Consider the following 15,679-nt stretch of genomic DNA (forward strand, 5'->3'; position numbering starts at 1 on the left):
CTCCCAATCAAATGAGCCCTTCTTACTCAAGCATCAAAAGGAAAGTGTGTTGTTTTTTTTTTTTGGGGGGGGGGGGGGGTAGGTGCGACTGGAAAATGCACCACTAATGCATCCCTCTAGAAACAAGTCACTCCCTCTGTGGATCCTGCTGTCTAGACTCTTCCTGTTCTTGCAGTTTGCTTTTGCTGCTGCCTCTCTTTGAGGTACTAAACTTGAGTGCTGTTGAAATCAGACCAGATCCACGTAGGAGGACTCCTGGGGTAAGAAAGAAGAGGGCTTGCGCTTTCTACTAGAGAAGCAAGGCTGCTAGAGGTGCTGAGTGGCAAGGAGTTGCACTGAATGCAGGCACTTCTTTTGGAGAAAAGGGGCTCGGGAGCCACCGTTTCTCTCCCGTACACTGTTCAGCTTTAACCGCTGCCCTGGTTACTGCTTGCCTGGCCTGGCCTTTGGACTGTCTCCTGCCTTTCATCCTGTTGCTACAAATGATATTATCTTCTTAATGATCAAGCAGATTTTTCTGTCTCCATTTCCTTATCCCCCAGCTGCTATCGCTAGTCAGGGAAACAGTCTGCATTGGCTGACTGGGTCCAGTTCCTCTCCTGAAATCAGTTTCTGTTACCTCTGCTGTGATTTGGCTAAAGCAATACTCTCTTTTCATCTTTAACATCTCCTCACTTGACAGCAAGGTGCTGCTGCTCTCTAGGAAATATCTCTGAGCTGCAGAGGGATAGAGCTTTCAATCGGGGGAGGGGAAGAAAAGAAAAAAAAAGAAAAAAGAAAAAGGGTTTAGATGCTACAGCCCTAAACTGGTGACTACTTGATTGCTTGTGGTTCCTGGAGCAGCAGGAGAGCGAGGGGTGCTAATGAGGTTTGTAGTAACAGCGTGGGCTGCCTGGAGGTGGAGGGGTCAGGGGAAGATGCTGAGCAAAGAGTTGGTCTGAGAGCCTCCCTTGAGCCTTGCACATGCTGTACCCGGGCCCCTTTCCAGGTGGCCAGTGTTTGTTGCCCTTTTGTCCTGTTAAAGCCCAAATGACAGAGATACCATCTAGTGTTTAAGGACCTGCCCTGGGAGCTGGAGGAAGGGATTAATGCCTGCCTTGGCCTGAAGGGCTGCTGTGGAGAGACCATCCGGGTCTACAGAGAAGCCTGGAAGAGGTGCATGCCCCTTGCTAGTAAAGGGACACAGCAGCCAAAAGGCTAAAATCTGTGGGAGACCGACCAAAAGGCAGTTTGAAAGACTGGCCCAGGGAGGAGAGCAGCTGCCTGCGAGAAGTAGCCTGGGCTGTGCTCTGAGCTCTTTCTTTAGCTAACAGCTCCTCAGTGCACAAGCAGGTCTCCCTGCTCCCAGCTGAATCCCAAACAGTGGCACCAAGCTGGGCGCGCTCCTCAGGCCCGTGTGAATCTGATGTTCCTGTGGTCTTCAGCAATGGTCCAACCTCAACCGAGGAAGGAAGGAGTTATCCCACCCTGCCCAGTTCCTGGTGGTGTGGGGCACATTCACGGGAGATGTAGGCTTGAACCCCCTCAGATCTGGCTGTCTTAACGTCTGTCGCCTGGTTAAGCGTGCGGCTGTCAGTCCAAAGGCGAGTGGCAGCACCGCCGACGTGCTGGGGGTGGAAGTGGCTCCAGCTGCTGTGCTCGGTGCTGACTCTGGGTGCCAGGCTTGTCCTGGGAGCAAGCACAGCTTTGGTGCTTCTCTGCGTTGCTGGGTCTGGTCATGCGCTGCAGCAAAGCTGGGGCCTGTGCGAAACTTCCTGGTGGAAAACTTGACCAGGATCTTTGCTGCTGGCACTTGAACAATTTGAGTTCAGGGTACGGTTTTGCAGTTGGGTTATAGTAGTCGCAGAGGCCAGTCCCTCGGCCGTTGTTTGCGGTGCCTCCCCTGCGCTGGCATTAACTACAGCCCGGCTCTGCCTCCCGCCACCCTGAGAAGGAACCGCTTTTACTGCTGTGGATTGCTTGTGCCAGCAGATGGGAAGCGGTGGGTAGGAGATGCTAAGGAATGGAACAGTCCTCAGGGACAGTGAGATCTGGGGTGGTTCAAGCTGGTTTTGAGACTTGCACCCACGGTGCTCTGGGACTTACCCGTGATCGTGCGTAGGAGTCTGTGCCAGAGCGGTGAACGTGCGTCCGTCCGAGGCTGCTGTCTGCGCTGCCCAGCCGTTCCTCCCGGCTGCTTTTGTGCTCTCTCCACTCCTGAAGAAAGACTCGAGCATTCATATTTTTAAGTCTGACCACTCGTATTACACAGGCTGGAGAGACTTTCTCAGGTATTTCTTCCTAAAGTCTGTAACTAAGCATCTGTGTTTCTCTTCTGCTGCTAACACAGGATCTCTTCCGTGCCATAGCTTTTAAATTTTTCTTGTGTAGATCATCTCAGAGGTAGCAAATTGTGCCTATTGAATCAACTCGTCCGGTTTTCAACGCGTATCTAGAGCAGTAACCTTACCTACCCCCATACCACAGCTCCTCCGGGGCTCTGCGCTCGCACCTCTTCCACGGTGTTCGGCACAGAGCGATGCTCCCTGGTGCGGGAACCTCCGCGACTGCCTCGCTCCCGGCACCGCGTTGCCTCGCCGCCCGGCTGCCTGCCGAGGAAGCGCCCGGGCGCTCGGGTCTCCCCGGTGAAGCGCGGGACTCCCCGCTCGTCGTCGCTGAAACCCGTGCTGCTGATTTCGGGCGGTGGGTCCCGTCTGTCAAGACTGGTTTGGGCTCTGGCCCTGTTGCTGGGGTGACTGCAGCCTTTCTCGGCTCGTTCCTAGCCCCGGGTTTACCTCCATCGCTCAGGCTGTTTAGGGCTCAGCCCGGCCCTGACTGCGCCACTTTGAGCTCCAGGAACTCTGACGTTTTCTTTATTTTTTTTTCGCCTCTGTGTGCCTTTGAGCTGCTGCTTCTTAATTTATGGCAATAAAGCGTAACCGAGATTCCTAACTCTGCAGCCGCAATGCAGCAAGGAACTTGCGTTTCCTCTTAAGATTCTTTCCTACATATTCTCCTATTTTAAAACAGTCTTTTTTTCTGTATTGGGCTCTTGCTGTAGAAAGTGTTCTCTATAATTTTATAGATGCTGTTAAGAAATATCAGATGGCAAATAAAGAAAAGTACCTACAGATCCCCCTATCTCTGCACAGAACTCATCTGTGCTTCATTAAAAAATGAGGGATTTATGCTAGGAGGAAGATGCCAATTCCTTGGAGCTCGTGCAGTGCCTAGATTTTTTTCCACCAGCATTTAAGTCAAACTTAGTAACACACATAAAATACTGCTGTGTGGCTCCTTCTGTTTAGTGTTAATTTTGCAGCTCAGCCAGCTCCTATCCCCACAGTGTAGCACTGCCGTGCAGGTGTTCAGACATCTAATTTACTAATTTCAGCCCAGGCTTGGCTGCCTAGTAGCAGTGAGAGGAGGGAGGGTTTGTAGGGATCGGTAGGAGCTTTCATGAGACCAAGCGAGGTAGCTTGGGGGGAGGAACAGCCGCCACGTGGGCAGAGCATCCTTCCTTCGGGTTGTTTCTGGGCTCTTCGTGAGCATCTTAACCAACCCTGACTGCCCTGTAAATGAGATAATGGACGTAAGAGCTATCTGAAATGATTAACATCTGTAAGAGACGTTAAAAAATCCCTGCCCACTCCCAAATTCGAGCACTAGAAGGAACCTGGAGAGACCAAGCCGTCTATCCCCACCTCGAGCCATTTCAGGTGCGTGTGAATGTGACCTGATCTGAAATCCTCCAGCCATGCAGGTCCCCCAAGCACCGTATTCGCTCTTACTGCTAGAAAGCTTTTTCTAACATCCAAGCTAAATGTTCTTGTTTTTTACTGAGATCCCTGCCTGGTTGTCCTCCCTCTGCTACTCGGAAAGCGTTGTTTATTGCCTTCTTCATCCGAGCAGCGTTTTTCTATCCCTGCAGCTCGTATTGCTTTCCTCGTGGTCCCTGCTCCTTTCCATTTCCATTTCCAGGAGTCCCACTCCTTTCCATTTCCTTGATTATTCTTGTTTTTCAAGACCTTGAATTATTTGTGCTGCTTCCTTCTGGGCTTATCCAATGGGAGCAAGACACCAAGTGCTTCTGACCCTCAGCAAAGCTGCGGGGAGCTGACCGTTCCTGGCGTCTCCAGAGGAGCGGTTCCTCCAGCACCAGCGGTCCCTCCGTGCCGTGCCGTGGTGAGCGGAGGTGCATTCTCAAGGCTCCCGTGGACTGAGAGGCGCTGGCTGTCCCCACGGGGACCTCAGGATGCGCAGGCTGGTCTCCGTGGCCTTTGCACCATGAACGGTGAGGGTGAGTGGGAGGAAGGGGAGCTGGCCTGCAGCAAGTTGTGCGTGTCCTGCGAACCTACCAGGCTATGATGGAGAGAGGAAGGCGGGAGGGATACACGGTGAGGACTGCCAGCAGGTGGATGCTGCAGGTGTGGCCGGCTTTGCCGCGCAGGCTGCTGGAGACCTCCAGGACCACGTGGCTGAAGCTGGTGAACGAGACCGGGTCGCATGTGGCATCCGGTACGATGAGGAAAGCTCCCAGCACGGCGCTGCTCCAGGGTGTGCTGCTGCAGGCCAGGAGGGCCGGGGCCCTGCGCCCACCAGTCAAATGCTGGAGAGCGCCGGGGGCTGGAGGGGGCAGAGAGAGTTTGGCGGCCGTGGGACAAGCCGCAGCTCAGCATTCCTGCGGTTAAGCTCCCCCGCAGTTGTGTGGACGCGGTGACTGTGTAGCAAAGGGTCTTGCAGACCGTCCCACCCCCGCCCGGTGCCATCACCAGCAGGGTGGAGGGCTCCCGGGTGAGCGTCAGGCAGGTGGACAAGGTGGTGCTGGCGTGGGAGCAGGAAGCTGGGTGATACCTGGGGCAGAACAGCATTGACCCACAGAGCCCCGAGGCAGAGGGAAGCGAAGCCGGCGTGTCCGTAGGGAGCACAGGCTTTTCCCCTCCCGGACCACGTGGAGAGCTGCTGATCGCTCGGAGGCAGGAGAAGGGGGAAGGGCAGAGCCAGACGCCCCCGGAGCCCAGGGAGCCGCACAGGATGGACGTGGTGTCGGGGGGTCCCTGGGTGGCTTCGCGCCCGTCCTGGCGGAGCAGCCGCGCGGAGACCCGGGGGCGTTTGCCGCGGTGGCAGAGCCGGGGAGCCGCTCGCCCCGCCTGGCCGATCTTCCCCCCACGCAGCCCCGCCGCGCTTTGCGTCCCGCGCAGTACGGGCACACCGCTCGCCGTCGCGAAGGTTGGCACGACGTGCACGCACTGCATACGTGTTTCCGCAGGTTCGTGTGTTTTATAGGTTGTCCAAGCTGGGCAGGTGTCCTACAGCCACGTGGATGTTTTCAGCCATGTCTTACATGGTGACCTTAGGCTAGGTTTTGTAAAGTTGATTTTTTTATTTTGATAGACTAAAAACATAACAAAACATTGTTTCAAAAGTGCATACTGAGGGTTCAAAGGCTTTTGCAGTGGCATGCAGAAAGCCCTGCGCATCAGTGACAGATCCTGTTGCCGTTCTTCAGCCTGAGGCGTTTTCTCTGCGAGGCTGAGTCCTGGAGTGAGGTATTCCTCACGAACAACAGTGCTGAACTTGGTCCCAAAGCACTGGCCTGACTCAGAAACTAACTCAGGGCCACATGATACGTTAGCTGGGAAACTCGGCAAGACTGCAAGAATAGAAATACCACTTTGCTGGACTAAACCACCCAGCTCTCCTTATTCCTCTCGGTGCTCCTCTGACCACCCCGGCACCCTCCAGGGCCCAAGCACTCTGTGCTCCTCATCTCTGCAGCCTTGTCCCTTCTTCCCAGCTGCTGGAGACACGATTTGCTGGTGTGATTGCTTCTGAGTAGTTTCCTTTAGACATGATTTGGAGGAGAAGAGGTAAATGGTTTCTCCTGTCAGATATTCAGTGGGTATGTAGAGATACACTGGGACTGGCCTTTAGATGTACTAGAACTTGCATGAATATTTCAGGCTTTGGCCTCTCTTCTGAAAAGTGAGGTAGCCCATGCTTAAGAAATCATATCTGATCCACAACAGGAAGAAACATCTAGAAGAGCTCCCTGTTGACTAGCTGCACTCAACAAAAGCTTGTCCTTTTGGCTATGCGCCGCACTCAATACTTGTGCCTTTACGACCAATTCAAATGGGAGCAAGGCGAGCTCTGTGTTTTTGCTGTACATTTTCTTCTTTGTCTGCTGCAAGGTTTTTGCAGGAATTACCTCCGTAACACAGTATTTCTGCAGCCCGTCTCATCTGGTGGGCACTGATGAAAGAGAACGAGGCAACTCCTGGGGGACAGGGGTAAAATGATCTAGTGCAACTGTGGATGCAAGAAGTCCATAAACTGGTGACTGCCAGGAACGGGGAGACATGCACGTGCAGACACCTTGTGTTCAGACTCCTTGCATTGCTTGGGGTCTTCCTACTCCTGGGTATGGAGCATTCTGGGTCTGGGTGTTGGCAACTCAAATACTTAGATCTCTCACTAATCAGGAGGATACCTACCTGCAGGATATATTTTCTCCTCCAATTAACACTTGCTCCAGAGCGGCTCCCATGAGCAAGGGAGATCAAGCTGATCTTAGGTCGACTGGCAAGATCTCCAGCAGAGACAACTCCGAGGAGGCAGGGTATCTCAGCTGCAACGTGAACCGTCAAGTAGTACCAATTACTGGAACAGGGAAAAGCTACAAGACACAGCATCCAAAGGCAGCTGATCCCAAACTCTGTGCTACATCTCAGATCAGGTTGATTTCAGTCAGTGTGTCCTTTGCCACTAACTTAGGTACCATACCCTGGCGTCCCCATGGTCTCTGCGGGGTGTCCAGGGTTTAGCAGCCCTGGAGAGCAGGTACACCGAATCCCTCATCTTAAATTTATGTGCCACAGGGTGGCGATGACTACTGGACACTTGCAGGAGGCAGTTTGAGTGCGGAGGGGGAGTTCTGAGGCTTGGTGGTGCTTGAGTGGTTCAGAGAAGTTGGAAATTGCTGGTTAGGGGCACGTACAGGCTTTTTAATGGTTTGCTTTTTCTTGGACTTGCCCTTGCAATTAACTTTTGTCATATGTCATTGATCTCTCTTTCTGAGAAGAAGGTATTCAGAGCTCCATTACCATGGTGATGAGCAGGATGTTGAGTGTCTGCACTGGGAGAGGTTATCTCTGCTTGCTTGTACCTACCCACTTAAAGGGGCCTGAAACCAACTCTCTTTTCTTCAGCAGTTTTAACAGGTGCTCCCTGATCTCTTTGGTCCTCACACCGTAGATGATAGGATTGATAACACACGGCAGTAACAGGTATGTCATGCTGATCAGGTTGTGCACATCCCCAGAGATGGACTTCGCCATGCGATATACTATCGAGGAGGAGAGGCTGGAGAGGTAGGTTGTCAGGATGACCATGAGGTGAGTGGCACATGTGTGGAAGGCTTTGTGCCGGATGTTCCCAGAAGCAATTTTCAGGGCTGTGCGGATTATCTTGCAGTAGGATGTCAGGAGGAAGCCCAAGTCGAAGATGATTGTGATGGCTCTCATGGCGAGCCCTACTATCTTGTTCCTGGAGATATCCCCGCAGGACAGGCTCACCAAGGCCATGTGCTCGCAGACAAAGTGCTCGATGACATTAGAGTGGCAAAAATGCACTTTGGATGCCAGGATGACCACGGGGCTGACGAAAGAGATGCACCTCACCACTGCAGCCAGGGATAACTTGGCCAGGTATTTTCTGGTCATTATGTCTGTGTAGCGCAGTGGGTTGCAGATGGCCACATACCTGTCCAAAGCCATGAGGAGGAGGATGTTGCAATCCAACATGATGAAGAAGTACAGGAAGAACATCTGTGCCAAGCAACCCCCCAGTGAGATGTGGCTGAGATCAAAGACAAAACCCAGTAGCATCCTGGGCACAAATGTGCTGGAGCTGCAGAGATTGACAGTCAGCAGCAGAGCGATCAGCAGGTACATGGGGGAATGGAGGCTTTCCTCCACCCTCACGGTGTAGATGAGGATGGAGTTTGCTATGATAATCAATAGGTACAGGCAGAAAAAAGGGATGAAGAGGAGGAATCTAGACTCTTGGACCCCAGGGAATCCAACCAGGAGGAATTCAGCCTGAGATGTGCTGGCCAAATCCGTCTGGTTCCAGCCTGCCATCCTGGAGTGTCAATCTGCTGCAAGGTCTCAGCTTTCCTGAACCTGAAAGAAAACATGATTTCTCCCTCTGCCTATACAGATCTCTTCTCACTGTAATGAAATTCTTGTTATGCTGGACAGGCCAAGGAACTCAGCTGCGAGAAAGGGAGAAAGCCTGATCTCTGACAGAGGACTCCGCTCATACAGCAAATGCAGTGCTAAACGTGTCACGATGTCCATGGGCAAGACTGCAGTGGCTCACATGAAAACTGGTGTATACACAGAAGATCTTGGAACAAAGCACATCCTTGCTGTGTTCAGGAGCGAAGATGACACGGATGCTTGCACTTGTAGAAACACCAAAACAGGGACATGAGACAACTGATTCCCTCCCCCCCCCCCCCTTACTTTACCTGGTCCTGCAGCTCAGGGCTTTACAGCAATACTGTGGCGGCTCTGATGAACCTTGCAGCAGTAATATCCAAGTCCAAAGGAATCCATTGCCTGTACTTTCTGTTCAGTTCCTTTGGTATCTGAAAGGCTGCAGAAGCCTTGAAAATGAGTTCAAAATTCTGATTATTTGTATTAAAGAAGCACTTAAACACTCCAGCTTTCAGGAGTTACTGTGCTAAGTCCTTCTCAAACAGTTCTAGCCTGCCAGCAATTTTATCCACTAACCAGGAGGGCCTGGGAGGAGGGAAATAGAGAAAGGAGGAATAAACTCATAACCTGAGCCGAAGGCTGAGCCGGGTCTCTTCTGCCTCACCCTTGCACTGAACCACCAGGTCTCTCCACCCGGGTGATGCTCAGAGCACGTTTCTCAGTGGGAAACAAAGCCGGCAGTATTCCTGCGAGGCAAAGGGCAGGTTTCAATGTGCACATGAGCCCAGCGAGCTGCGTTTACGGTCTCCATAAATCCATGCGCATGCATGCAAGCTACAGCCCTCGGTGCCTGTGCAGTTTGATAGCGCGCTGAAGGGGACTGACCCTCCCAGACAGGACCCAGACAGCTCTCCCTCCTGCACGTGTGTTGATCCACAGACAGCATTAGCTTCTGACAGTCCCAGATAGGGACCCCTCTCTCTTTTCCACTCATGCACTCATGGCCTGTGCTCAGTCTACTGGGACCATCCTATTTTCCTCCTCCTCGTCTTCACGACTATCATGGTCTAGTGGTGAAAATAAATATCCTCATTTCTCTCCCATCAAGTTTTTTTCTACCCCCAGCTTCCCACAGATAGTTTAGTATTGGTTTTAAGATTTAGCATTATTGATGTTCCTGACGCTTTGCATCAGATGTCATGAAGCAGGCATGTGTTTTGTTCAGGGTGAGGAAGCAGGCGCAGAACACCTCACTGCTACAACAGAACATAAAATATTCACCGCATGTTTTTGGCCTTGCTAGAGCTACGATTCCTCGGGAATCTCAATCAGTTTATGGCAGGGATTAGCTGTTCTGCTGCAGAGCTGAAACCTGGGTCCTGATGCAGCCCGTCCTATCTGTCCTGTGACTCTCAAGAAGGTACCAGTGATAAATACACCTTGCCTGGGAAGCCTTGGGGAAGGGGGGCACAGACCGTGGAGCACTTGCCCTCCTCTCTCCCTCTCTGCCCTGCCCCTTACCTTTGCCTGTCTAACGGGGAGCTCAGCGCCTGCAAAGTCGCCTGCATCAGGGCTGGTGAATGAGGCCGCTGCTGTCACGCGTGGGAGCGTTCACTCTCCCGTGGAAGGGGCAGGAGCGGGGGGGGGGGGGGGGCTTTGCTATGAGCCTGTGAGTGCAGACGAGTGTGTTTCTCCTTGTTCTGGAAGGATGAAAGTCTTTGTCAGTGTTAGCAAAGAATAACTAAATACAATTATCAACACAACTCCTTTTGGGGGATGGAGATTAAAGTGACTCAGGATTGACTGAAGCATCTCAGTTTTTCTGTCTTTATCTTTAGCAGATCTTTTCCACTCTGTTATTTCCTTTAGAAAAATGTAAATCCCTATTTTCCTATTTTGAGCTGAACACCAGTCCTGCCCCAGCACTGACCAAAGCCTTTCTCTTCCTTCTGGCAACAGACCAAAATAGAGAGAGACAGAATTTCTCAGCTTGGGCTCCTGCAGGATGGCAATGCAAGAGCCTGAGAATCCTTTCAGTAGGGCTTAAGGGAAGTTCCTGGGTCACCACACCCAATTCCTGCTGTCACAGGTGTTACTGCATATGATCTTCAAAAGCAGCACTCTGAGTGCTTTCTTGAGACTAATTTGGCTGTTTCCCCTTCTACTCAGCTCTTCCTGCATCTCGTTGCTCCAATAGCGAGAACTGGTCTCCTTTCAGCCTAATAAATCTATTCAGTTGCTACCTTACTGTCCTGGGATCGACAACGGCCTTTATTTTACATTGCTCATCTCCTTCCCAGGCGTCCACCCACCAAGCAATCCGGTCCTCTCCTGGCTCTCCTCTAGCCAGACTAAACTGAGCTCTGCTAGTGTCCTCTCCTAGGCTCAGGTCCAACATGGCTGAAGCAGGGGTACTACTGAGGAATTTTTCTCCTACCAGATGCCCCATGTTGCAGGGGCACTTGGTGGTGTGGCAGAAGGATTTTTTTTTCCTGCGTGGAAATGCACTCACCTGGACTGAAGCACAGCAGGAACGAGGAGTCCTCAGGCTGGGAACAGGATCCAGTAGCTCCATCCTTGGCTCTGGAAACAGCTATTTATCACGGCTGCTAGCACATCCCATGGGGGTGTGTGTGTGTGTGCTGTAATAGACAGTGTCCCAGAGGAGGCCACTTTTTAAGACATGACTCAGGCGGCTTTGGTCTCTTGAGCTCAGCAGGCAGATGTATTCCTTCTTGTGCTCCAAGTCTCTGCAGCAATGCATAGCTTCCCATCAGCCTTGACCCAAGAAGGATCATTTTAGACCCAATGAACCAACACATGCATCAGCAGTATGTACTCACCAAAGTGCCTGATGGGACAGAAACGTTATTGGGACTTTCCTTGGGAGAGGAGCAGGGATGGAGGGGTTCCCTCAGCGGGAAATCCGCCATGGGCATGTGCATCGTCTTTACGGGACATTGGAGAGAGGGGCACGTGTGGCCTGAACGCCTCTCCACCAGTGCACGACAGAGTGAATGTGCCAGGGACTCCAGAGTCCATCTGCAAAATGCCAACCCTGCTGCAGATAGCTGAGGATCACCCCTGCGTTGACCAGAATGGAGATGGGAGCTCTAAGGATGAACTGTGGCAGCACAGGAAGAAGCAGCCAAGTTTTCCAGAGCTGGGTGGGAGCCTACACCAGAAGTGGGAGGTGACAGTGCAAACAGGGAGCCATTTGAGCATGGCCAAAGGGCTCCCCATGCAAATGCCACAACCCTTGTACCATGAAGTGCACTGGGATAAAAAGCATCCCTATTAAAAACAGATGCAGAAATGATAAAGAAGGAGAAAACACATGGAGGAGGAGATGCTGGATGTGCAAGCTGGAAGTGCAGGCAAGAGAAATGATGGGCAATGAGAAAATCTTCTTTAAGGAACAGAAGAAATCTTGTGGCCAAAGGCAGCTGGGTAAACTGTGGGTGTTAGTGGGGACCGGCAGAAGTGCTTGCATGCCTTTCTGCTCCGCACTTGGAATGAAGCTGGAGCTTCTCTTGATCCCATATGATAGCACAGGTGGAAGGGAAAGTTTGACATTTACTACAAAGGAGGTTGTGAAGCAGCAGCTGCTAAAATTAAATTGGGTATCTGACATCATATGGCTGAGAGGAACAAATTGAAGGGCTCTCCAATGCACCCAGGGTGTTTTTCTTGTAAGTGCTTGAAACTGGTGTTTCTCTCTGGTGCTGCCTGTGCTCAGTGGTGCAGCACTGGCAGTCTGTGGAGGTGGCTCCAGGATCTAGGAAAAAAGACAGACCTGAACCCACTTTGGTTAGCATGCTCCAAATCCCCACTAGTCAGGACCTCTGCTCACCTGCAGCCAGATCCCAGAGTACCTGATGTGCCCTGGGAACAGGAAAGAAACAGTTAATAGAGGACTCTGCCAACACACAGCCAGAGACTAAAAATATAATTCATGGCAGTCAGCTCAGTTTCACAGAAGGTAGGTTTCTGGCAAGGAAACCTGCTATCTTTCCTGCAGGATTGTATGTTCATCTGCTGATGTGTGTGGGCTGTAACATAGGTGGATTTCTCCAAGGCATCTGTGGAAAGCTGTGCGAGGCCTTGGTTAGAAACCTTGTGCTATGAGGCGTGAACAGGGTGCAGCTGACGGTTCAAGCAGCTGATGAGTCACTCATGGTGCTCAAGGCAACATTACTAATAAGGAGGCCTCAAGGCTGTTCATAGCAAGGACTTCCAGCAATTACATCTTCCTCCAATTCTATTAAAGATTTTGTTGACAATCTGGATACCAATATGAGATCTTGAAACTTCTGTCCTGTGTGATAAATCCACCTCCTCCCTGGGTGATGCCTCCCTGGTGCTGTCAGTGCAGTCTGTGATGAGGCCCTTAATGACAGCATCAAACAAGACTGGTCCTGAGCCCCAGGACTGCAGTGTCCTTGGGGCTGGATATTTTGTCATCAGTGCTGCCCAGTAGCATCTCTTCTCCAACCTCCCCGCTCCTCTGTGTTGCCCTGCTCTTGAGCTGCCACTTTACCAGGGTCCAGGCCAGCCTGTTTCCACCACCAGCAGTTATCAAGGACAGCTGGTCTGACACCACCTCCTTTGCGTCAACCTGTGATGTGTCTTAACCCATTTCTACTCAGCTCTTGGTATTCCTCTCTTTAAGGCCAGCAGTCATTTACTGGATGAGTCACAGAACAGCACAACTTGGGCAAAAAATCAAATACTGATCACCAGGGGATTTATAAACAACCCTGGAAATCTAATATGTAATAAAAATGGAAAGAGGAGAGATAGGCAGCAGGCAGTATGAATGCAAATTACGATATTAATGAAGTTGCTGGGAAAAGCCAAAGTCTGTAGGAAATCTGCAGCCCTGACTGCAAGGTGAAGTCTGAGATCTACCTCCTCCAAACATTAAGAATATATTCTCTAAATCTGTACACTCACTAAGTGCCAAAAGTGGTAAAATTACTGTCAACATTGCAGAGAAAATGGTTTGGTCAAGTTCTGTGTTTGGAGAGAAGCTGGCCAGTGCCCCAGCATCGCATGGAGATTAAGAAGCACTTTTAGGCCCTTCAGGTCTGAAGTGTCTGAGAACATCTGCTGGAGGAAACTTCTGAATTGACCACTCTATTTCTCTTCATATTTGAATTGGCTGAGAAGGACTTTGCCCAAAATACAGCAACCGAGAAGTGCTGGTGTTTTGCCAGGGCTGGAAAACTGGGTCACTCACCCAGGCAAGGGAGTGGCATCAGGATCAAGCTGCAAAGGATTGAAAGACTAGAAAGTCATCAGAGTCACTCAACATGGCCACAGGTTTAATATGTTTTGTTACTCAGATTCCAGTGTTAGGATGTGTGGAAAAGGTGACTACATAGACATAACACTGTAAGATGTTGAGTGAGCACACTGGTACGTTCTCACCCAACTACACGCGTTGTGAACGGATGACAGCACAAGAAGTGCCCAGATGTGATCTCAAGAAAAGACCAGCAATGCAGGATCCCCATTGAACGATGAGGGCTGGGGAAGTGATGAAAATGATCAGCAATTCAGAAAATGTGGCCCAAAACCTCATGAAAGACTGAAAGAACTGGTGACATTTAGTACAGAGAAGACTGAGGGGAAGACACAAAACAGTCTTCAAACACTGTTGCAGAGAGACCAAGCAAAGCTTTCAACAGCAAAGAAAGATACACAGTGTAGAGGGGTCGTAACTGTGGAACCTGTTGGCCAGTTCCAACAGGGTAGAAAAGAGCAATCCCCAAAGCATGAAATCTCAGCTGGGTTCATGAAAATGGGCTGGCAAGAGAGAGGAAAGGAGAGTATCTGGAGAAGGGCTGCAGCATGTGTGCATGCACACTGGACACTGGGGAATCCACGCAGGAAATGCCTACACAAATCCCAAGGTTTGTAAGTTTTCCAGGTCCCACAGCCCCCTGGGAGGAAGAGATCAAAATGAAAGAGCCAAAGGGGATGTTCCCTCTCACTGGATCCTCCTGTGGAAGTCCACCACCACCCAGAGAAGTTCAGGAAGAAGAAGGATGCCACGGACCTGTATTTCCTCTTCTCTTTACTCTCTGTGTATTGGCATAATTCCCCTCCTCCCACCCCAAACTGATCTTCAGCTTCTTGTCTGATGTCAGCAGCATCTCCCCGTTTGGGTGCCTGGTGCTCTTCTACGTCCTGTTACCAGCGAGACCAGTGGGATGTTGCTTGTGGTGTTGGACAGGTAAGTGGCCACTGGCAAGTCCCGGTGTTTTTTTGGAGAACGTGAGCAGGCCCTCCTCAGGCCACCTTTTCCTCCTGACCATGCCAAGAAATGTGCCTGTTGTCAGTCCTTGCGATTGCTCTGTCCTCCCAGGAGCATTTCTATCAGTTCAATGTTCAAAATTTCAGCTGCTTATGCATGGCCCCACTGAGCCTGGCACATGGGGAGGTTTCCAGGAGCAAGGCAGCAGGGAAGGTTGTCAGAAGCACTGTCACCCAGCCCTTGCTTCAAGAACATCCTGATGTCTTTGAGCTTCAGCGAGCTGCCTGAGAAAAGCCTTCTGCACCAGATGTATGGACTTGCTCATGGCCTCGAACTGCTGCTCCCATTCTCTCCCTTCCTGTGTATGGGAAGCACAGTGTCCACCATGTACAGCCTTCTCTGCATCATGTGCCTGTTCCCCCCCATCAATCCCTTCATCCATGAGCTGAGAACAAAGCAGACCTGGGAGAATGCTTAGATGGAGCAAGTGGCCATGGCTCCGTCTCCTGAGACCTTTTGCCTGTGTCCTCCCTTTCAGCTTTGCTCAAGGTGGGGGGTGACATCTCTTGCTCAAGGTGAACCACATCTCAGTGACGCAAGTTGGGGTCGAGTAAGTACCTGCAAGCTCAGTTCCCAAGGGTGCTGGGAGAAACAAAGTCCTCCAGGAGAATGGTAATGAGCTGCTGGGTCCCTTCCTTGGCTGTGCTCCACCAGCTCCTGGCAGGGCAGGGCGAGGCCTGAATTCGGAGGTATGGTCATTGCCATGGGGTGGTACAGTCACACTCCTGCCATCATCTGCAACTGCCCCGGCTGCAAATGGGGCTGACAAACCTCAGCACAGCTCAGCTGGGAGCCTTCACACAACGAACGCCTCCGTCCGAGCTTCAGGCCTTTAATTTGACCATTTTTTGAGGGCTGGCTCTTGCGCTCTTGGACATAATGCTGCAGGTGGCAGCTTCTGGGCTCTCCTCAAAGCCTTCTCTGATTTGGGCACTAACAGTTAATTTTCCTGTGTAGATACCAAGCAGAGACAAAGGCAGAGACAGGTGGAAGGTTCCCACTGGTGCTCTTGTAGCAGCACCATGATGCCCTGGAGCCCTGGTGCTCCATGGCTGAGAGCCATGGCAGTGGGCAGGGTGCTGCTTCTGGGCACCTCCGCCGTTCAGCTTCCTAGCCACGTTTCCTTTCTCCCGTCTGTTTGATGTATGTGTTA

At 51.4% G+C, this 15,679-nt stretch overlaps 1 protein-coding gene across 1 annotated transcript; it reads right to left on the reverse strand.

Annotated features, from left to right (window-relative positions):
- Positions 1 to 4,333: 4,333 nt before the first annotated feature.
- Positions 4,334 to 8,123, reverse strand: LOC134146858 (olfactory receptor 52K1-like). The gene is made up of 3 exons (XM_062587478.1): positions 7,152 to 8,123; positions 4,928 to 5,057; positions 4,334 to 4,605 (listed from the first exon to the last, which is right to left on the reverse strand). Exons 1-3 carry the CDS (start codon positions 8,121 to 8,123, stop codon positions 4,334 to 4,336), a joined length of 1,374 nt encoding a protein of 457 aa, XP_062443462.1.
- Positions 8,124 to 15,679: the final 7,556 nt, after the last annotated feature.

Source organism: Rhea pennata, chromosome 1 (assembly GCF_028389875.1).
Source record: "Rhea pennata isolate bPtePen1 chromosome 1, bPtePen1.pri, whole genome shotgun sequence".
NCBI classification, from domain to species: Eukaryota; Metazoa; Chordata; class Aves; order Rheiformes; family Rheidae; genus Rhea; species Rhea pennata.

Coding starts and splice junctions, on each gene's coding strand:
- LOC134146858 (XM_062587478.1), bottom strand. CDS start 8,123: ATGGCAGGCTGGAACCAGACGGATTTGGCCAGCACATCTCAGGCTGAA. Junction 5,058..7,151: donor TTTCAGGCCCCTTTAAGTGG/GTAGGTACAAGC, acceptor CTGCTCCGCCAG/GACGGGCGCGAAGCCACCCA. Junction 4,606..4,927: donor GATCAGCAGCTCTCCACGTG/GTCCGGGAGGGG, acceptor TGCCCCCTCCAG/CCCCCGGCGCTCTCCAGCAT.